The sequence below is a fragment of the Fusarium fujikuroi genome, chromosome FFUJ_chr05 (assembly GCF_900079805.1).
Source record: "Fusarium fujikuroi IMI 58289 draft genome, chromosome FFUJ_chr05".
Taxonomy (NCBI): Eukaryota; Fungi; Ascomycota; class Sordariomycetes; order Hypocreales; family Nectriaceae; genus Fusarium; species Fusarium fujikuroi.
In genome coordinates this window covers 2,598,980-2,620,085 of record NC_036626.1, presented here as the reverse complement: position 1 = coordinate 2,620,085, position 21,106 = coordinate 2,598,980, and the positions used below count along the sequence as shown (strand labels likewise).

Below are 21,106 nucleotides of genomic sequence, written 5' to 3'. Positions count from 1 at the left end.
CCTGCGAGACACCGGCTGGAGTCCAGCTGCACGGTCCGTTTTGTCGTCATGTGTACTGGGGGTCTGTTCATGATACTACTGGGCATATCCTAGGCTGTTGGGGAAGAACAAAAGAGAGGGGAAAGGGAAAACCGCTTGGTCGGCACGGAATCAGTGAGTGAACTGATGAATAACGATGAAGTATCAGAGACAGTTGGGCACACAGGCGGGCAAATCAGACTATCTTGTGACGCTGACAACGCAATTGACAGCTTATAAATGAGGCAGAATAACCCAGCCAGATACGAAGCGGCAATGGAACTTTGAGTTGCTCATCCCTCAATTATCCATCGTTTCTCACTCGATTCCTTTGCAATCTGACCGTTGTGTCTTGTCTCGTCCCTAGAGGCGCAGGATAAGCAGAACTTGACCCAATAATAGGCATCTGCCCGCTGGCCAACGGCTACCAAAGTCTCCGTCGTTGTGGCTAGGTACTGTCACGCCGCCCTTTTTGCCCAACAAATCATTCTCACCAAGCGAGAGCAGTCAATTCTCGGCTGACGAACGACGACCCCACCACTTACGGATACTGAGCCAAGAGCTCGCTAACAAAGCGCCTGGTCCTGGGCCGAGCCTCAAGCAGGAGCAACGCCACTTGACGCATATGTGCCTACAAACTGCCTGTACAGAGTACCCCAGGTCACTAACACCACTGAAAGGGTCTCCGGCGTGAAATTGCGATACAACAGAGACGGTTCTATACTACTCCGTAGCAAATTCCCATTGTGCAGATCCTCAGCTACATCGAGTTTCATTGTTTTATTTATTTAGCCTTCGTGCTTTCTTGAGGCAGCGCCCATCAGATCCGTCTTTGGTACTGGCAAGACATTGTAAAACGAGATAAGGTGAGCTGTTCATTCACTCTTTGCGTTTCTTTGTTCACAGAACTTGTCTGTCTTTTCGGAGTTTTACCTGCCTCTGGAATCACTCCATCCCTTGTCGATTACGCACTTTTTGCCCTTCTTCGCACCCCTGTCCTTTCTGTCTTTTTAAGACTTGCTCTCTCTGGGGCGCAGGCAAAGGGCCACTTTACCGCTGCTGCTTGCTTGGCTGGGCTTGGTTGCTCACTGTCTCTCTTGGCTGAGGTGCCGAATAGCGAGAGCCAAGCCTCACGGTTAAGCTCGACATTGGACGCGCCGAAGATCCGATCAAACTCAGCGCTTGAGGAGGCTGTAGGCCAAGCAGAAGAAGAAGAAGAAGAAGAAGCTAATCGTAATCATTCCATGTAGCTCATCATTCTGTGGACGGAATATAACCCTGTCTGCCCCCCCCCCCATCGCCCATCGCTCACTATCGTTCCTCTACCCAAATCTCCTACCCCAGCAACTTCAGCCCAGCTATTACAGACTACAGCGCTGTCTGTGCTACCTACTTACTCCAAACTCGTCCCCTGCCGCTGGTTTAATTTGACCAAAAATCTTCCGGCCTTCTCTTCACTGAAGCGAAAGTGAAATCTCCTTTTTCTTCAGTGACAGACCAACAAAACATAACTGCCTCATCATCCTTCTTTGCACTCTTCCTCTTGGTGCTTTCTCTCTGAAAAGCTCAAGGTTACGTGCAACCGCTGAGGCTTTGCTCTGGCGGGAGACGAAAACGGTATCGCGCCCGCTTACACGCACGCACGCTCTCTCACGTCCATCTGAACTTGCCCCATGTGGTAATACAGCCACAGTCAACAAGAGTCGATGTAGTCAAGGACTGAGCGAAATCGCCGTTTTTTTCTCTTTACTTTTTATTCTTCTCATAAGAAACAAGCACATACTCAACTCTCGGCCGACCATCAAATGACTTCTCATTCTACACACTCCAAATCTACCGAAACCATGGCGGATACTATCACTACTACCAGTACCAGTACCGTCAAGCCTCGAAGGGAATCGAGAGAACCAAGGGACACAGGATTCCCGGAGCCCTTTAACAATGGTGAGTATCTATTTAGTCGGTACCTAACTACCACAATGTTATACCTGTTTCTAACCATGTTATAGTCCGAAACACCACGCTCCCACATCCAGATGCGGATCTTTCACCCAACGCTTGTCTCACTCAAGAAGATATCGATCCTGACCGAGCACTTATGCGAACTCGGCGATCTTTCCTTAGGAAGAAACGACGCACTCTCAACCATGGGCGCATAACCCCTACTTCGGAAGCTCTCTACAGTGTGTTCTCCTTGGTTCAATCTGATGTTGGAGATAACGAGAGCATCAGAGCCGGCAACCCATCTATGAACAGCTTCCGCCCATCTACATCAAGCATCCGACTCTCCAAGGACGAGACCGATAGTCTCGCGTCTAGGAACACGAGGAGAGACGAAGAGGACACACCACCAACTTCGCCCGACGTACCAACCCATCGCTCTAAGAAAGGATTTATGAGCAAGTTTCGGAGGGGCTAGAGGTGTTGTATAACCTTCCGAACAAACAGTGCAACAATTCACTCAGATCGGAACAATCATGATCTCTACAACGACGTATACGGCCGAACCTGATGACCTTTGACGAACGCATCACCCAGATGCTTTTCTTGCGAAAAAATTCACTTTCTTTACTTTTCTTTGTTGGACAGCGTGGCGTTTACCTGGATCACGGTTTCTTGATCGGCGAGGAGAAGTATCGCCTGGCAAACAGTGCAAATACTTGGATATTAAAGTCCCTCTGGTAGGGCAGAGACAGCAATGTCACTCATATAGCCAGTTGGCTTGGCTTGGAAGGAAGTAGCCAACACGGACACTCTTTTAAGAATTAATAAGTAGCTTTATCGCTATGATTGTAACATTGCCATCGTCTCTGTGCTATCGTCATATCATACCAGTAATGGTTCATAAATGGGGTTCTAAAAATCGCCTTGGCATCGATTCCTTATCATGCGATTTAGCCCCTGATTCCGGTCATTTCGCTCCGTATGCTACGGAGCCTGCTGCCACCCATTTAGCTTCCACGGTAGGAAGTATAACTATAGGGACTCAGCAGCAGGGGAACATGATACGTCTGTCCCTCTTCGACACGGAATGTTACCGTCACTTCAGGGAAGAAGGTATTTTCTTCGCCAAAGTAAGCTCCGGTATCAAAACGCAGCGTCCATCGCGACGAACCCTGCCCCTTGCGGTCCTCAAGCACCTCAACGAGAGTCTGGAGAGGAGGCTCTCCAGCAGCATCCTCAGAGAGATACGGTAGCCAGGCTGTAACACGGCCATCGTCGTCGGTCATGGATTCGAAGGTGTTGGGTCGAGGTTGGGCAGCAGAATGGGGGTTGGTCGACGGCGGGATGGGGCCTTCGAGACGGACACGGATGCCACGAGCAGGGCGGCCAGCCTGCGTATCAAGGACGTGGCACGTGATAGGATCTTTGGTGTGAGAAGCCATCGTGATGGTTGAGTTTGGGGTACAAAGTGATTGACTGTGGTGTAGGTGATGAGGTATGATCAAATATTCTGTGAGGTTGACGTCAAGGTGGCGTAGGTGCAAGCTGACAGACAGCAAGAGCTTTGGAAAGAGGTAACCTAGGTAGGTAGGTAGGCAGGCAGGTAGGATACCTCTGGAGCTTATAGGATTGCGTGTTTATAAGGGAAGGGAGATTGAGGCCAGAACTGAGAAGGTGCCCAAGGGAGGGGAAGAAGTAAAAGGGTGACGTGAGTGAGGCAGAGAGTTGGGTTGTTTGCGGCTGCACAGCCTACCTATAAAGTACCTGCTTTTGGTGCTGAATGGCTATCTGATTACTGCCGCTGACGCCTGGGTAGGTATATAATCAAGACAAAGTTTACGGCATGGCTCTGCAGATAAGCAATTCATAGGAGATGTATGACTGATAGTAATGATATTATTGTATTACAGAAGGATTAGACTCAAGAACGAGCCCCTCCGCGTGGTTCCGCACGCTTTACGCCGTTCGCCGGTACTTGAAGTCCTATCGCATGGACGGAGCCGGCCCCGGAGAAGGGAACAACGGTAGGCAACCAGTCAAGTCGCGTGTAATAGAGCTTCAGCTATTGTTAGCAGCAATATGGTCCCAGCCAGATGCTACACAACAAATACAGTATCATATCCTGACGGCTCATTCAAGTCAACTTTAGGTCTGCCATACAGTTGCTACCTTGCCCTCGCCTACCCTGCACACCGCTGAGGCGCATCAGGTGCTGACAGAATAAAGAAGTCATGACTAAACCACTGAAACGATATTACTGACTCGTGATTATGTCTGCTACTACCCCTCCAATTCAATGGTCAATCGCAACCATTGCCAACTCCGCCATCCAAGACCTTCTAGAACATACAGGACACAAATCCTGATTCTGCCCTGTACAATTTATCTCTCTACTCTAGCCTACCACCAACAGTTAAGGCAGGCAAACGGTTCCTTACCGCTTGACTTCTCAACACCAACTCAAAAATTGTACTCTACCGCCTCATCGCATAGTTCGCCCAAAATGTCCACCGCAGTTATCTCCGCCGAGGATGCCCTTGAGCCCTCTCTGCAGTCTCTCCTGGACCAGCGAAGCCTTCGTTGGATCTTTGTCGGTGGCAAGGGTGGTGTCGGCAAGACCACGACTTCTTGCTCTCTCGCGATTCAGCTTGCCAAGGTCCGACGCTCTGTTCTTCTCATCTCGACCGATCCCGCCCACAACCTTTCAGATGCTTTCTCTCAGAAATTTGGCAAAGAGGCCCGCCTCGTCAATGGGTTTGACAACCTGAGTGCCATGGAGATCGACCCGAATGGTAGCATTCAGGATATGTTAGCAGGCCAGGGCGAGGCCGATGATGTCAACGCTGCGGCTGGTGGTCCTCTGGGAGGCATGATGCAGGATCTGGCATTCGCAGTAGGTTGAGGCGGAACGTTTCTCCCGGGGTCGAGCTAACATCATTAGATCCCTGGTATCGACGAGGCTATGTCCTTTGCCGAAGTCCTGAAGCAAGTCAAGTCCCTCTCATACGAGACCATCGTCTTCGACACAGCCCCAACAGGCCACACCCTGCGCTTCCTCCAGTTTCCCACCGTTCTCGAGAAGGCTCTCGCAAAGGTTTCTCAGCTATCGTCACAGTACGGTCCTCTCCTCAATGGCTTCCTTGGCTCCGGAGGCCAGCTACCCAATGGACAGAACCTCAATGATATGATTCAGAAACTTGAATCCTTGCGAGAGACCATCGGCGAGGTTAATACTCAGTTCCAGGACGCCGAACTCACCACGTTTGTCTGTGTGTGCATTGCAGAGTTTCTGAGTCTCTACGAGACGGAGCGTATGATTCAGGAGCTTGCTGGTTATGGTATCGATACCCACTCCATCGTTGTCAACCAGCTGCTCTTCCCAAAGAAGGCTAGCGATTGCGATCAGTGCAACGCCCGTCGCAAGATGCAGCGCAAGTATCTTGACCAGTATGAAGAACTATATGCTGAGGACTTCAATGTCGTCAAGATGCCTCTCCTTGTTGAGGAGGTACGAGGAAAGGAGAAGCTTGAGAAGTTTAGCGAAATGCTTGTTACGCCCTATGTTCCTCCTGAGTAAGGCTGGTGGTATCAAGGGATAGGTATGGAAAGTGATGTGGAATACGAGAGAACAGACATTAGATAGTGTCACATATAAAAGAGCACGGGTGGCGCAGAGTTGTGAAATAATTGATTGATATCTTACGATAATACACTCTAGAATTGAGATGCAAACACACTCAATCATAAAAAAAAAGTGCCCGACGAGTCTTAGTTTTCGTTCATTTGTTTGTTTATTCATTGCTTGACCTTGATTTGATTCAAGATCTTGTTAAGTAATGCACCGTTTCCCGAACCCTTGGCCGTCCGTAGTAGACATGGAAACCTGTCATAAACAATCCTCCAAGGCCATACCCCAACGCCGGTCAGTTCAGCCTGACAGTAAGTATGCTAACAAACCAAGCACATCGTGATGAGCCTAGAGTCCCAATCCAAAACGCGACAAGAACAAAAAGGAGAAGCAACCGCAAGAAGAAGGAATGATAGTCGAATCGATGTTCAGAGCTCTCGGTAGTCGCTTGGTCGCACTCTTCGCTGTTTGTTCTGGTGGCGATGAGGGTTAACTGGCTTACGAAAGTAGGCGTCTTCGTCCGCGCCAGCACCCTGTCCAAAGTTGCCGTTCATACCGTTCATTCCTCCATTCATGTTACCCATGCCGTTCATACCGTTCATGCCATTCATTCCATTCATGCCCATGTCCCAACCAGGCATGCCGCCGAATCCGCCATTCATGCCAGGGAAACCGGGCATTCCCATCATGTTGGGCATTCCCATCATATTCATATTTGGCATGCCCATATTCATGTTTCCCATATTTGGCATACCCATCATGTTGGGCATCATGGGCATTCCGTTGAACATCATATTATTCATGCCCATGTTCATACCCATGCCATTCATGCCCATGCCATTCACCATGTTCTGTTGGTTCTGCTGGTTCTGCATGGCCTTAGGACCCCTGGGAATCCTTGGGTTGTCGAGGATTTCATCTGCGGGCCGTTTCTTGGAGCTGGTATCTGTCGGTTTGAGATTATCTAGTTGTTTGTTTGTATCTTGAGATGTGGATACAATGTTCTTAGGACCCGGGAGAGGTGAGTTGACAGCTGCAGTTTGAGACGCCGGCGACTTTGACTTTTCATTGACAGGCGAGTCCTTAGTCTTGTCACTTGATTCATTCTCAGGCTTTTGCTCCATATTGTCGCTAGTCTCGTCTGTTGACTTCTCTTGCTTCTCGCCATCCGACTTGGCATCCGTCAAAGTCTTGGGCGACGGAGGCGGGGGAGTCTTGGCCGTTTCCTTGTCCTTCAAATACTCTTGAATCTTCTTGGAAGCTTCATCATCTGGCTGAAGGTCATCAATCAATACGCCTTCTGACTGGCAAGTAGGGCAGACGAAGTCGCTTTCGATGAGAGCATTAGTTATGCAATCATTACAAAAGGTCTTCTGACAGCATGGAGTCTTCATTGGCTCTATGAACATCTTCTTGTCAATCGAACACTCCAAGCCCTGTTCCTGAATCTCCTTGTTCTCAGCTAGTGGTGCGTTGGCTGTAGATGAAGACTTGGCCTTGGCCTGGAACTGCTCCCACGAAGCCTTATCGGGCTCAGCAATAACAAAATCCCCCTCGGCATTGACCATGATACCTGACGGACGCTTGGACTCATCACCCTCAGTCTGCGCGAGGACAACAGACTTGTCTACCTTTTGCAGGAATGAACGTGGGATACCCGTGGTTCGTTTGACACGCGGGCGGTTGTCAAATTCGGGGTCGTCATTAGTAGGGCACAGTTGAATCCAATGACCTTTGTTACCGCACCGGTAACAGATGTACCCGTTCGGGGGGTCATGGTCAGGGACGTTTGCTGGTCTCTTCGCACCAGCTTTGAACACAGGTGTTTGGCTGGCGAATTGTTAGTTTCCGTGTAACATTGTATGGGCTTCTGGAACATACTGAGACATTTCCTCTTGTTGAGCAGACCACTGTTCGGTTTGTGCTGCAAACATGGCAGCCATCTTCTCCTCTTCAGTCATAGCATTGTTCATCTGACTGATGGCATCAGAGCTGGGCTTGGATGAGGAGGCCTTCACCGCTTGCTCCTTGCGACCAGCGTTTTTGGCTGTTACGGGCATCTTTCCAGACACATAACGAGCTGCGCGTCCTGCACCTGGCTTGAGAGCAGGTTGGCGTCGGGCAATGACAGTCGTTGACCTTGGAATGATAGTTGTATCATCGTCGTATTCTACTAGGTCGTTAGCAATGTTATTGCCTGATGTCGATTCAATCAACTCACCTTCGCTGTTATCATCGGTATAAATATGCAGGTCAAAATCGGTACCATCTCCTAGACCACTCTTTGTGATAATCTCACGCTTCAGCTCAAACACTGAGATACCGGTGCCATCAAACTCGACTCGAGTAGGCTCCTTTTGAGATTTGAATTTGAAAAAGACGGAGGACGTCATTTTGGCTGATACGTGCTGGGTGTTTCCTACAGGAACAGATGGAGCACAGTACAAGTGATAACAAAAGTTTGTTGAGATTCAATATCGCAAGTCGAAAAAAAAAAACCCCAAAGTCAGGTTGGGGCCGGTCGCACAAAGCACTATGTAAGTATTGATTGTTTGATTGTTCTTGCGTTTGTAAACAATGAAAGTCTTTGTTTTCTTCTCTGTTGGCTTTCTTTCTCGCACTGCCGTGCTCTTTCAACTCAAGGTGAATGGAAATAATCAATTTTGATTGTACTTTGAGGGAACAATAGTGGCAATAGGGTCAAAAAAAAAAAAAAAAAAAAACGAAATAGGGTGCAATGAATAAGGAGTACAGCTGGCCTAAACAAGCCAGAAGAGAGACAACCCTGAAACTCCACCTCACTTTCCAGTCACCACGTTTGTCAAAACCAATGAACCAGCGACCTTAATGTTAGCCAGGCGTCCCAAGATCACGCCCTTGTAGAGCAGACCAGTAATACGTTATACGCGAGGATCTTGAGCGAAGGGGGAGCGGATAGTCGGCGGTCGCGTGAGAACAAGCGGATCGTGCCGATGGGTTGCGTATCGTAGGTTGCGCGAAGACAAAAAAAGCCAACTGTAAAACCACCAAAATAGAAAAAAGTCGATAGGCCGCGATCAAAAGACTGTGTTTGATGTCCTATGTCGCTGTACCGATGGTGAGGAAGAACGTCGACGATGGATGGATAAGTGACAAGGAGAGTGGGGAGAGGAAGACTCTTCGGCAACAGGTCATGAGAATGGTAAGCGGCCAACTACCCCTTGGACATCTGACTAATCATGACATGAAGTCCTTGTGAGGAGCGCATTTAGGTTAATCCGAGATCCCCACTATAGGTCAGTATGTAGCCACCAAGCACAAGTTCGCCCAACAAATTCACTTTCTAACTGACTAATCATTTCGCACCTGTTTGACCATTGGTTGCCGTAACTAGCCGTTCTCTCCACTGGTTGGAGGTTCCGATTGCACTGGAGTGCCTGTCAAAAGTGCCCCGCCATCATTGCCCGCTCGATCGAGCAGGTCCTGGCAAGTCTGTCCGTGTAATGCCCCGCACCGTACGCCTCGATAGGGCAGCTGTTTGCTGTACTCGACTGGTAACAGCACCACCCAAAAGGCCCTTTGTCTCATTACGAGTATCCGTCCCGCAAACTTTTCCTCAGAAACTCTGCCTTTCTTCTCGTACCTATCTCACAGACTCTATTCGTTCACACCAAGCAAAGAAGATGGCCCCCCAGCTCGACGGTTTCTTCAAGCAAGTCGATAGCTCGGCTGACCACTTCATCGAGCGCCTGCGCAAGGCTGTCGCCATTCCGTCTATCTCAGCCGAGGATGCCCGTCGCCCTGATGTTGTTCGCATGGGAGAGTGGCTCGGCGAAGAGTTGAAGGCTCTTGGAGCCTCTGTAGAGCTTCGGCCCCTTGGGAAGCAGCCTCATAAGGAGTACCTCGACTTACCTCCCGTTGTCCTTGCACGATACGGAAGCGACAAGAATAAGCGTACTATCCTTGTCTATGGGCATTACGACGTCCAGCCTGCGGAAAAGAGCGATGGATGGGCTACTGAGCCATTTGACCTTACTGTGGACGAAAAGGGTCGTATGTTTGGCCGTGGATCTACAGACGACAAGGGTCCAGTTTTAGGCTGGTTGAATGCTATCGAGGCTCACCAAAAAGCTGGCGTTGAATTCCCTGTCAACCTGCTGATGTGCTTCGAGGGTATGGAGGAATACGGTTCGGAAGGCCTCGATGACCTAATCAAGGAAGAGGCTAAGAAGTACTTTGCTGATGCCGAGGCTGTCTGCATTTCCGACAACTACTGGCTCGGTACTGAGAAGCCATGCTTAACTTACGGTCTCCGTGGTTGCAACTACTACTCAGTTGAGATCTCCGGCCCTGGCGCCGATCTTCATAGTGGTGTCTTCGGCGGTACCGCCCAGGAGCCCATGACTGACCTCGTTAGAGTCCTAGGATCTCTGGTCAATACTGGCGGCGAGATCCAGATTCCCGGTATTAAGGAGCAGGTTGCACCTGTCACGGCGGATGAGGAGGGTCTCTATGATGGAATTTCATTCACTATGGACAACATTCATGAGTCCCTGGGTAGCAAGACCACCATTTTCGATGATAAGAAGCGTACTCTGATGGGTCGCTGGAGATACCCATCTCTATCTATTCATGGCGTTGAGGGTGCTTTCTCTGCTCCTGGAGCTAAGACTGTTATTCCTGCCAAGGTTATCGGAAAGTTCTCTATCCGAACTGTTCCCGACATGGACATTGACAAGACCAACGAGGCTGTGTACAAGTACGTTGACGAGCAGTTTGCCAAGCTTGGCAGCAAGAACACCCTCAAGGTGTATGCTCAGCATACTGGCAAGTGGTGGGTTGCATCACCAAAACACTGGAACTTCTCGGCTGCAGCCAAAGCTGTCGAACGTGTGTGGGGTGTCGAGCCCGATTATACTCGCGAAGGTGGAAGGCAAGTTACTCTGACCCAAATGTCTGGTATTTCACCACTAACGTAATGATCAGCATCCCTGTTACCCTGACATTTGAGGAGGCCACAGGCAAGAATGTTCTTTTGCTGCCCATGGGTAGCTCGACAGACGGCGCTCACTCTATCAACGAGAAGCTCGACAAGCGCAACTACATTGAGGGTATTAAGCTGCTTGGTGCTTATCTACACTATGTTGCTGAGGAGCCTCAGTCTTGAACTATCTATACTAATGGAAGATATCTAACATACCATCATATGAGAATCGAAACTATGGACTCCCTTACAATGTATACTATTGACAGTGACACAAAATATTGCGCTGCAGTTTTCTGAGAGCCAGTCTGTTCCGACGACTAGCAGTGCGTTGTAGAATCGATCAACCGGCGTATAGCTGTCATCATCTACATGTTGATCCCGTGATAACCAAACTGACCCGGAGGCCGGGCAGTGAACAATAAGATACGTACCATACTTAGTTACCTTATCTACTACCTGAGGTAGGGAGATCGCTTACTTGGCGCTTGGCACGGATGCTAGCATGGAAGCTCCCAGGTCTGGTTGGGAGGCCCCTCTTTTTGGCCTTGCATTGTCCTGCCCGCCACAACCGCCACCCAACGGACACTTCCATGTTTTTGCCCCTCTTTCATCACTGGTTGTGAGTCTGGTGATCGCTGCCCGGCTGAGTCGGGGAGAGTGACCAAATAAATGACTGCCTATACACTAGGTAATATTAAACTTCTTTCCTTCCTGGATTATAACTGAAACCCTCATCTGGAAAACCCGTCGTTTGCGAACTTAGATACGACACCGCTGCGCCATTTCGCCATCGCCTCTCCAACGTTTCTGTCTCGAATGCCATCTCTGACAGAGCCAAAACTTCCCAGGTCACATCTGGAAGGACTTTACGCCACTTGTGGAGCTCTTGGCGCCTTCAGTGGAACAGCTCCCCGCCTTATCGGTCCCCTAGCCTTCGATAGAAAGTTCCAAAAAGTCGGGAGGGCATTTCCATCTCTTCCAAGACGTTACACTTAGCAACTCCAAAAGAGGTGCCAACTTGACCATTGCCGAGATGGTTCGCGAGAGTGGCATCTCGGCTACCAAGCCAGTCTTTCCTACTTTCTTACTACCCAGCATAAAGCTTCCCTTCTCCCGACGCCACTCGGTCTCCTCGAGTTCCGCAGAATCTGCCGCATCTTCAGCAGTGACAACACCAGCGAGCTCGCCACCAAACGAAGGAATTCTTGCAAAAGCGCCCAGAGGTCAATTATCTCGTATATCTCCGAATACGCTTCGTTGTTCAACATGCTCTGTCGATGTTGCTTTTGCTTCTCAGATCATATCCAAAGGCTTCACCGGCCGGTACGGTCGTGCGTTTCTTGTGGCCCCGCCTGCGCCTCCAGCGGCCCAGACATTGAGCAACATCCGAGTTGGTAAAAGTGAGAATCGCCAGCTTGTGACAGGATGGCATGTCGTTGCAGACATCAACTGCGGGTCATGCTCAACAAAACTTGGCTGGAAGTATGTGGATGCTAAAGAACAAGGCCAGAAGTACAAAGTCGGAAAATTCATCCTTGAGATGGAACGAGTGGTTACGTACCGGAGCTGGGAGGATGCAATTGATGAAGATGTTGCAGAGACTGCCATGCCAGGCAAGGATGGCGAGGAAGAGGACATTGAATTTGATTCTGATGATGATGATGAATGCGAAGATATATTTGCAGGGACTTGGGACCCTGAGGTTGTAGAAGAGAGGCGAAGGAGGATGATGTCACGTCGAAGCCAAGCCGAGAGCGGCGAGTAGTCATCGTTGCTGCGGTATTGCCTCGAGATCATGAACTGGGCTTAAGTTATGCATTGGATAGGCGTCAAGGGATGAATATTGGGTTGCGATAGCGGGATAGGATAAATACCCTGAAGAGATGGACGAGCAGAAACACAGGAGCGCCAACACAGGAAGCGGTTGACCTCTCCGCATTTTAGACATTGATTTAAATCGAGTCTCAGTTTCACTTGATGAAGAAATAACTGTCATGGCGGCGTACAAGGCTTTTCGACCTGGCGTCTGGACCGCTGTGTGACTAGGATTTGTAATGATGATACTAGGGCAACTGACATGCCTTATCGTCAAACGCCAAAAGTTGTTTTCAATTTTATTCAAGTATTCATTTTTTGAAAGCTCACAACGATGGGCTGTGACAGAATACAACAACACAGTGAATTTTTGAAAGGCGACCAGCCGATGGATGCTATGCATTGGTAGGTGATCATGGCATATTAGCATAGGTAGTAGTCCTGTGGATAATTGATGAAGCATATGAAATTTAAGGCAAGGAGGGCACAAGAGAAAATGATACAATTCCCGCCCACTGGGCTCTTTACCTTCGCCGTCAAGGTAGTTGATAGCAAGATCATATCGAAGTCCAGCTTGACGTCAGCCTCAGCATCATCTCATCTCGCCCATGCCCCATGATTGATTGACATTGCACATAATAGAGGGAAAGGCTTTCAGTATATCGGCAATGGTGCAGCTAAGGGTCTGGTGTTATGGAGACGTTAAAGCATCCATATTAGGAAGAAGGGTGAAGGGTGCTCAAGGGACGTCAATCGAACAGTTAACTTGGGTAGGTAATAAGGTGCCTTAAGTTACTACCTACCCCCCTAACCCCCATCACTGTTGGTGTAAGTCAACGGCAGCCCGTGCGTGGGGCTTGTCCTTCTGAGTGGAGCACCCCTGCTGTGCAATGGATATCATGACAGTAAACAGCCATCTACCAGTATGGGCACGATAATAAAAAAGCATCCAATGGAGGGGTCGGGTGTGAGGGGCAGGCATTTCTAAACTGAGACGAGCCGCAAACCAAAGGACCGCTCTGCCGCTGCACCTCCAGGTACGCACCCCCAGCCAGGTACGCACCGCCAGGCACATCACTTCAGGTACAGACAGCCATACCTAATCATTTGCATCCAATCCATCTCTCACCGAGTAATTCTGCATAGATCTCGCATTCGATTGCTTGAGGTGTGCTACCCCCACGCTCCTTCTCACCGCTCTATCATTCTTTATTGGTCTCTTCTTCTCTCCTCCCTTGGTTAATCCCAACGTCGGGCAAGGTCAGAGAGGCTCGGTGAGCGAGATCGGCGTAAACCTTAGATCATAGTTGTTGCTGTTTTGTCCTTCTTGTTCATCTCCACTGTCTCCCATTTCTCACCCGCTAAAAAACAGAGTGGGAAGCTAAGAGAACCACTTCGTCAGTTGTCACTGTCGTCACCCCAGGACTACAGGCTCCATTCCTCCACCCAAGCTCTCTCCTCTCTCTGTCTCCGCCACTTATCTCTCTTGCTCCCCTCCACTTCTACCTTGTTCTCGTCTCCTCTCTCTTATAAGGGCCCCCATATTCTGCCGTCATACTCGTTCTCATCCCTACGAATCCTTTACAACCTTCCATTCCATTGTTCTTATACCTCTTCGTGGCCTGTCGTACATTACGTCCCTGGTTCATCTCACTCATTCGCGTTCTATCCCACTATCGCCAGTCGACGCAATTGGACATAGTCACAACTTTACCAGTTCATCCAAGTACTCACTCATTCTACTAAAATTTAGCTCTATCATCATAACCCCGCTTTGTCTCCTGACCATAAGTTGGTAACTCAACCACCATGGCCGCGCCCTCCGGTCACCAACCTCGCGGTTCTGATGACTTGGGCGTCTTCGACGACGCCAAAAGCTACTATACTGAGGAACGACATATGAACCGCGCGGGACCCCGAACTCGCACCTACTCCCAGGTGAGTATCTGCCCACCCTCGTAGTATGACGTAGACTGACTTTTCGGCAACCAGAACAGTTTGATGCACCGCTTTGAGAGAGTCAATCTCCGAGAGCCTTTTCGACGCGGCAGCCATGGTTAGAAACATCAATTTCGCGTAGCCCAGTATTTCTACTAACTCTATGTTCGACAGATGAGAATTCGCAACAGAACCGCCGCTTTTTGATTCAAGTCGATTCAACCCTGGAAAGTCTTTCATTGCAGGAGGACACTGATGGAGACATGCAAATTACGATCGAAGATAATGGTCCCAAAGTTATTTCTCTGCGTACCGCCGCCTCGGCTGGCCACAATCGCTTCGACGTCCGCGGGACTTACATGTTGAGTAACCTCCTGCAGGAGTTGACCTTGGCAAAAGAGTACGGGCGTAAACAGATTGTTCTGGATGAGGCTCGTCTCAACGAGAACCCAGTCGATCGTCTGTCCCGCATGATTCGTGATCATTTCTGGGAGAATTTGACACGACGCATTGATGCATCGACCGTGGATATCGCCGCTCGAGACCCCAAGGATTGGACAGCCGATCCTCGTCCTCGTATTTATATCCCGTATCGATGTCCTAGACAATACGAGTTCTACAAGAGAGTCGCTGAAGAGAGGCCAGAAATGCGTCTGGATGTTCAGATGCTACCTGAGAAGATTACCCCTGATTTGGTTCGCGACATGAATGATGCCCCTGGTCTTCTGGCCGTGGATGTTCAAGAAGTTCCAGAGCCAGAACACCCTTCAGGATGGACCCTCAAGGGCATGCCTTTCGTTGTCCCAGGTGGCCGTTTCAACGAGCTTTACGGCTGGGACAGTTATATGGCATCTCTAGGTCTTCTTATCAACGATCGCGTCGACCTGGCCAAGTCGATGGTCATCAATTTCTGCTTCTGCATTGAGCACTATGGCAAGATACTGAACGCTACTCGATCCTACTACCTTTGCCGGTCACAGCCTCCTTTCTTGACTGACATGGCCCTTCGTGTTTATGAAAAGATCAAGCACGAGCCCGATGCCAAGGAATTCCTCCGACGATCTATTCTAGCCGCCATCAAGGAGTATCATAGTGTTTGGATGTCAGAGCCTCGACTAGACCCCAGCACAGGTCTCTCGAGATACCGGCCCGAAGGTCGTGGAGTGCCTCCTGAGACGGAGGCCACTCATTTTGTGCATATTCTTGACCCTTATATCAAGAAGCACAAAATGACATTCGAACAATTCGTTCGAGCATACAACCACGGCGAAGTTGAGGAGCCTGAGCTCGATGAATACTTCATGCACGACCGTGCCGTGAGAGAGTCGGGCCATGACACATCCTACCGCCTTGAGGGTGTTTGCGCAAACCTGGCGACAATTGATCTCAACTCTCTCTTGTTCAAATATGAAACTGACATTGCACGAACTATTCGTAGTGTTTTCAATGACAGGCTTACGATGCCTGAGGAGTTTTGCGCTGGTACACCTTACCAGCCTGGTGAGGTTCTGTCGTCAGCTGCTTGGGACCGACGAGCCAAGCGGCGCAAGCTCACAGTGGACAAGCTGATGTGGGATGAGAAGGAGGGCATGTTCTTTGACTATGATACCGCAAAGCGTGAACGCTGCACGTATGAGTCCTGCACAACTCTCTGGGCTCTGTGGGCAGGCATTGCTACTCCCAAGCAAGCGGCTGAAATGGTTCGCAAAGCTCTTCCCAAGTTCGAGGCGTACGGCGGCCTGGTATCAGGAACGGAGGAATCGCGTGGAGCGGTCGGCCTCGAACGGCCTAACAGACAATGGGATTACCCCTACGGCTGGCCTCCACAGCAAATGCTGGCCTGGACGGGTCTGATTCGTTATAGCTTCACGGAGGAAGCAGAGCGAATTGCTTACAAGTGGCTCTTCATGGTAACCAAGGCTTTTGTCGATTTCCATGGTGTAGTGGTCGAGAAGTACGATGTCACCCGGCCAGTCGATCCTCACCGAGTTGATGCGGAATACGGCAACCAGGGTCTTGGTTTCCGAGGCGTCAACAAGGAAGGGTACGTTGAACATCCACTCACTAATCTCAGACACTGTTCACTAACGTTGGCTTAGATTCGCATGGGTTAACGCCAGTTACATTTACGGACTTCAAATCATCAACGCGCACATGCGCAGGGCACTTGGAGCACTGACGCCGTATCAAACATTGATCAGGGCGATTGAAAAGAATGAGGAGAAGACGCTGGCTGGTCTGCTTGCTCCATAGGGTAATGCTTTTGTAGACTAGGAAGCCCTTGGCAAAAGGAAAACGTTGTAGCTATCGATATCCATAGGATACCTGAAGAATGTTACAGTACCTGTCCGCTTTGCTGGTTTCTGGAGCCCCTGAAAGCTGTTGATGAGAGAGCAGTACATGTTGGGCACAAAAACATGACTAGAAAGCCGAGAAAGCCTGAACCTTTTCTCGTATCCTTTGATTTTATGATGAGATAGATGAATGACCAGGAACATGATAAATAACTATTGACGGCCTGGCACAACATTATAGCAAAAGAGAAGTGGCGAAGAGGTCGGAAAAAGGATAAAGCCGTTGACCTCGGGTAGTTGCCGAAGCGGTTGATGGGGCATGTGAGGTATCAGTGGTGATGTTTTCCATGATGAGTCTCGGCAAGAAAATGACCGAGGTAACTAAGATGATTATTCTGACTCCTGAGCTACAGAGGCGGCAGTGGATATTGAAATCCATTGATACGAGTTCGAGGGGGCCGTCATGAGGACATTGATTGCCGAGCTCAGTGATCGATTTTCAATGTAGGAGGGCTTCACATGCCAGAAAGCTCCGCTGCTCCGGAGCTGGAGACGGGCCTAAGATTCGGCCAAGTTCCGTCATTCCGGGCCCAGGCGGGTATCCGCTGACGGAGGAAGGCCGAGATTTCACAGTCAGAAACTGATTGATATACTGCCTAGAAGAGTGAGTATACTATGCAGGTTACTTGTCTTAGAGTGTAGCTCCTAATTACTTCTTCTCCTACTTCTTCTTCTTCGTCTTCGTCTTTTCTTTCGCTTTCTGTTGTATTTACTTGTGCTGAAGGCATATTGCTTCCCTGTAGTTAGTCATCTTGCAGAATATATGCCAGGATGGGACAAGAGAGGAAGGGCTTGATTGTAGTGACGCTGCAATATGGGGCCATTTGAAACTTGGCGATTAAGGTTTAGCGGGATAATGAGCAAAATCCCAGGTGAGCCAAGGTGAGGATTAACAGGTACCTAACTTCCCCAGATTTTACTGTGAGTGATGCTTTTACAAGGATAAGGAGGGTTAGGTACAGTAGAGACCAAGTCCCGCGTCTTAAATTTGGGGCCCATCCATATGCCACGAGTTGTTGCCGTGTGTACCTAATGGAGAAACTTGGTGCCAGATGAGCATTGTTATTAGCGACGATACGGATACATGATTTCTACATACTTAAAGTTATAAACTGCATGCCTGCAAAAGGGACGACAGGTACAGGTACAGGTATAGGTAGGCCGTACGGCTTTCGGCTTTCGGCCTCCCTGTGGTGAGGGATCCCGGATGCTGAATATCGAGCCCTTGAGCCGAACAAGTACTGTACGCAAATTGATTAAGGATAAGTAAGCTACGGAACGGAAAAACAGCAAAGACGTCATGATACCAAGGCCGCGTGCACTCACTCCCATGCATGGCCAGTCACCCATCACGATCCCGATCACGCTGCAAGTCTTGATCTGACAGGCTTCAATTTCCGTTTACAGAACAAAACGCACCTCCAGAATTGGTGCTTCTTTGGGGCTTTTGTAAACTTGTAGGTCACCCTTTGGGGCGTTCGGTGACTGTCCGGAGGTACGTACTCTCTGACCTCCACTGCCTACCTACCTTACCACCTTGCCTACCAGCACTCTCGCCTTTGCTGGGGCTCGATTGCGGCTCGTGACGGCAGATAGGAGAGGCTGATCTGACACAAGCATCCATTCCCTCCAAGTGATTAGGCTATGGCCGAGGTGAAAACGTGCCTGGCTTGTGCTCGGTGGAAAGCCGAGCTAGAGTAGAAATGCAATTGCAGACGTTTACGGTCTCGATTTCGGAGGCCCAGACTGACGATGATTGAGAGAAAGAGAGACTGAGACTGAGAGATTCTCAAGTAATGACAATATGATTGACATGGGTCAATTGGAACTGATGCAGTGTTTCCCTACAATCTTGAAGACCTCATTCAAGCAATAACATGCCTTTGAAGACCGAAGCCCAGTTCTTTCTCTCCAACGCCTCATCAACAGCGGGTCCGCCAAGTTCTGGGTCCCCTTCCTTTCACTGGGGGTAACTCTCACTCCCCTAGCTTCGTTCATAACCATCATCGCCTATCTACCAATTGCATCAAAGATTTGACTCCAAGTTGCTAAACCGACGCCGGTGTGCTGGTCCATTTCTCCACCAAAAAGTCCAGAGACGCTTGCGCCGGGTGCGGAGAGACAGCGAGACAATGGGGAACGGGTCTCTCTCTGAAATATCGGGGGACGGGAGACCAGGAGTGACTCAAGAGTATCTCTAATTCCCGGTCCAAGAGATACTTATTATATGGCCTGCCCTTCTTCTCCTCCCCCTTCTTTCAATTCCTTAATCTATCCATCATTGTTCTCGTCTTTCCAGACTTCACTCTACTTAGTATTGTGCCATCTAAGTACCTACTAAGTTACCTACTTCCTGAGGCCCTCTTATACGCACTTCCATTGTTCAGCACTCTCCCCCAAAAGGCTTCATACCTCTTCTCACTCACACATCGATCAAAATGGCATCACAAAACATGGCAAACCCTTCTGTCAACCCTGATATCGAAGACGAGCTCTTCCAGAAGGAGGTTGAGGCTGTCAAGGCTTGGTGGTCCGACTCAAGATGGCGACACACAAAGCGCCCTTTCACTGCTGAGCAGATTGTCTCCAAACGTGGATATCTCCCTGTCGATTATGCTAGTAATGCCCAGGCGAAGAAGTTGTGGAAGATCCTTGAGCACCGTTTCGAGGTGAGTCTCTCCCATTGAAGGCTTGTTACATCGTGAAGCGAAATCCTGACGTTTTCCCTCGCAGACCCGAGATGCCAGCTACACCTACGGCTGCCTAGAACCTACAATGGTCACCCAGATGGCCAAGTACCTCGACACCGTCTATGTTTCTGGTTGGCAATCGTCATCGACAGCGTCTGCTTCTGATGAACCTGGTCCCGATCTGGCTGATTATCCCTACGTGAGTTTGGAAGACATAGTTGCATGTTCATATAAGCATTGTCTAACACAGACTTAGACCACTGTGCCCAACAAGGTCGGCCATCTCTTCATGGCCCAACTCTTCCATGACCGCAAGCAGCGCCAGGAGCGTCTGAGCGTCCCAAAGGCGCAACGCGCGAACCTTTTGAACATTGACTATCTTCGTCCCATTGTTGCCGACGCTGATACTGGTCATGGTGGTCTCACCGCTGTCATGAAGCTCACCAAGCTCTTTATTGAGAAGGGTGCAGCTGGAATTCACATCGAGGATCAAGCCCCCGGCACAAAGAAGTGCGGCCACATGGCTGGCAAGGTTCTTGTCCCCATTCAGGAACACATCAACCGCCTTGTTGCTATTCGTGCGCAGGCAGACATCATGGGTGAGCTTTGACTTCCCCAGACTTACCCAATTATCACATGCTGGTGGTGGTAGTGGGACCAAAACGCAAAGAACACAACTGACATGTGAAAGGCTCTGATCTCCTCGCCATTGCACGCACCGACGCCGAGGCCGCAACTCTACTTTCCACCAACATCGATCCCCGTGACCATGCATTCATCCTCGGCTCTACAAACCCTACTATTAAGCCCCTCAACGATCTCATGATCGCCGCTGAGGGTGCTGGCAAGAGTGGTGTTGAGCTGCAGCGCATTGAAGATGAGTGGCTTGCCAAGGCCAACCTCAGCCGCTTCGACGACGCTGTGACCGCTGCCATTGATGCAGGCTCTTCTTCTGACAAGGCCGGTCTCAAGCGAGACTATCTTGCCAAGGCAAAGGGAAAGAGTAACCTCGAGGCCAGGGCCATCGCTCGCCAGGTACTTGGCCGTGATATCTTTTTCGACTGGGACGCCCCCCGTACACGCGAGGGTTACTTCCGTCTCAAGGGTGGTTGCGACTGCGCTGTGAACCGAGCCATTGCTTACGCTCCTTATTGTGATGCTATTTGGATGGAGTCTAAGCTGCCCGACTTTGCTCAGGCTAAGGAGTTTGCCGAAGGTGTCCACGCCGTCTGGCCCGAGAAGAAGTAAGTCTCTACCAACCTACCAAGCTCAAGGACTTCACATTGACATTGGCATGACTAGGCTCGCCTATAACCTCTCCCCATCGTTCAACTGGAAAACTGCCATGCCTCGTGACGAGCAGGAAACCTACATCCGCCGTCTGGCCAAGCTTGGCTATTGCTGGCAGTTCATCACGCTTGCAGGCCTGCACACAACAGCCCTGATCAGCGACCAGTTTGCCAAGGCGTATAGCACCGTCGGTATGCGCGCTTACGGCGAGCTCGTTCAAGAGCCTGAAATGGAGCAGAAGGTCGATGTTGTTAAGCACCAGAAGTGGAGCGGCGCAACCTACGTCGATGAATTGCAAAAGATGGTTACAGGTGGCATCAGCTCCACCGCTGCTATGGGCGCCGGTGTAACTGAGGACCAGTTCAAATAAATCACCGCTGGTGAGGGATAGGTAAACAGCAACTGAGCGCTCACCTGGACGAATAAAGATCATTATGTGTTGAGAAATGACCGGAGGTTGTTA

The 21,106-nt window shown here is 49.8% G+C and overlaps 8 protein-coding genes; 6 read left to right on the top strand and 2 right to left on the bottom strand.

Annotated features, from left to right (window-relative positions):
• Window positions 1–1,862: 1,862 nt before the first annotated feature.
• Window positions 1,863–2,437, top strand: FFUJ_07572 (uncharacterized protein; the record flags this gene model as incomplete). XM_023577840.1 has 2 exons in its annotated part: window positions 1,863–1,962; window positions 2,028–2,437. The coding sequence occupies 2 exons, from the start codon at window positions 1,863–1,865 to the stop codon at window positions 2,435–2,437; spliced, it is 510 nt and encodes a 169-aa protein (XP_023430839.1).
• A 532-nt stretch (window positions 2,438–2,969) lies between these two features.
• FFUJ_07571 (related to transthyretin-like protein pucM) lies at window positions 2,970–3,404 on the bottom strand (the record flags this gene model as incomplete). Its single annotated transcript, XM_023577838.1, has 1 exon — window positions 2,970–3,404. The coding sequence occupies one exon, from the start codon at window positions 3,402–3,404 to the stop codon at window positions 2,970–2,972; it is 435 nt and encodes a 144-aa protein (XP_023430838.1).
• Window positions 3,405–4,465: 1,061 nt separating this feature from the next.
• Window positions 4,466–5,539, top strand: FFUJ_07570 (probable arsenite translocating ATPase (ASNA1); the record flags this gene model as incomplete). XM_023577837.1 has 2 exons in its annotated part: window positions 4,466–4,855; window positions 4,904–5,539. The coding sequence occupies 2 exons, from the start codon at window positions 4,466–4,468 to the stop codon at window positions 5,537–5,539; spliced, it is 1,026 nt and encodes a 341-aa protein (XP_023430837.1).
• A 479-nt stretch (window positions 5,540–6,018) lies between these two features.
• Window positions 6,019–7,983, bottom strand: FFUJ_07569 (related to MPE1 Role in mRNA 3` end formation; the record flags this gene model as incomplete). XM_023577836.1 has 3 exons in its annotated part: window positions 6,019–7,420; window positions 7,472–7,760; window positions 7,812–7,983. The coding sequence occupies 3 exons, from the start codon at window positions 7,981–7,983 to the stop codon at window positions 6,019–6,021; spliced, it is 1,863 nt and encodes a 620-aa protein (XP_023430836.1).
• A 1,269-nt stretch (window positions 7,984–9,252) lies between these two features.
• Window positions 9,253–10,736, top strand: FFUJ_07568 (probable cytosolic nonspecific dipeptidase; the record flags this gene model as incomplete). XM_023577835.1 has 2 exons in its annotated part: window positions 9,253–10,523; window positions 10,556–10,736. 2 exons carry the CDS (start codon window positions 9,253–9,255, stop codon window positions 10,734–10,736), a joined length of 1,452 nt encoding a protein of 483 aa, XP_023430835.1.
• An 853-nt stretch (window positions 10,737–11,589) lies between these two features.
• On the top strand, window positions 11,590–12,321 carry FFUJ_07567 (related to yippee family protein; the record flags this gene model as incomplete). Its single annotated transcript, XM_023577834.1, has 1 exon — window positions 11,590–12,321. The coding sequence occupies one exon, from the start codon at window positions 11,590–11,592 to the stop codon at window positions 12,319–12,321; it is 732 nt and encodes a 243-aa protein (XP_023430834.1).
• A 1,859-nt stretch (window positions 12,322–14,180) lies between these two features.
• Window positions 14,181–16,562, top strand: FFUJ_07566 (probable neutral trehalase (alpha,alpha-trehalose glucohydrolase); the record flags this gene model as incomplete). XM_023577833.1 has 4 exons in its annotated part: window positions 14,181–14,309; window positions 14,364–14,427; window positions 14,484–16,353; window positions 16,409–16,562. 4 exons carry the CDS (start codon window positions 14,181–14,183, stop codon window positions 16,560–16,562), a joined length of 2,217 nt encoding a protein of 738 aa, XP_023430833.1.
• A 2,539-nt stretch (window positions 16,563–19,101) lies between these two features.
• Window positions 19,102–21,013, top strand: FFUJ_07565 (probable isocitrate lyase (acu-3); the record flags this gene model as incomplete). XM_023577832.1 has 5 exons in its annotated part: window positions 19,102–19,332; window positions 19,397–19,552; window positions 19,610–19,952; window positions 20,045–20,597; window positions 20,656–21,013. 5 exons carry the CDS (start codon window positions 19,102–19,104, stop codon window positions 21,011–21,013), a joined length of 1,641 nt encoding a protein of 546 aa, XP_023430832.1.
• Between the last annotated feature and the right edge of the window lie 93 nt (window positions 21,014–21,106).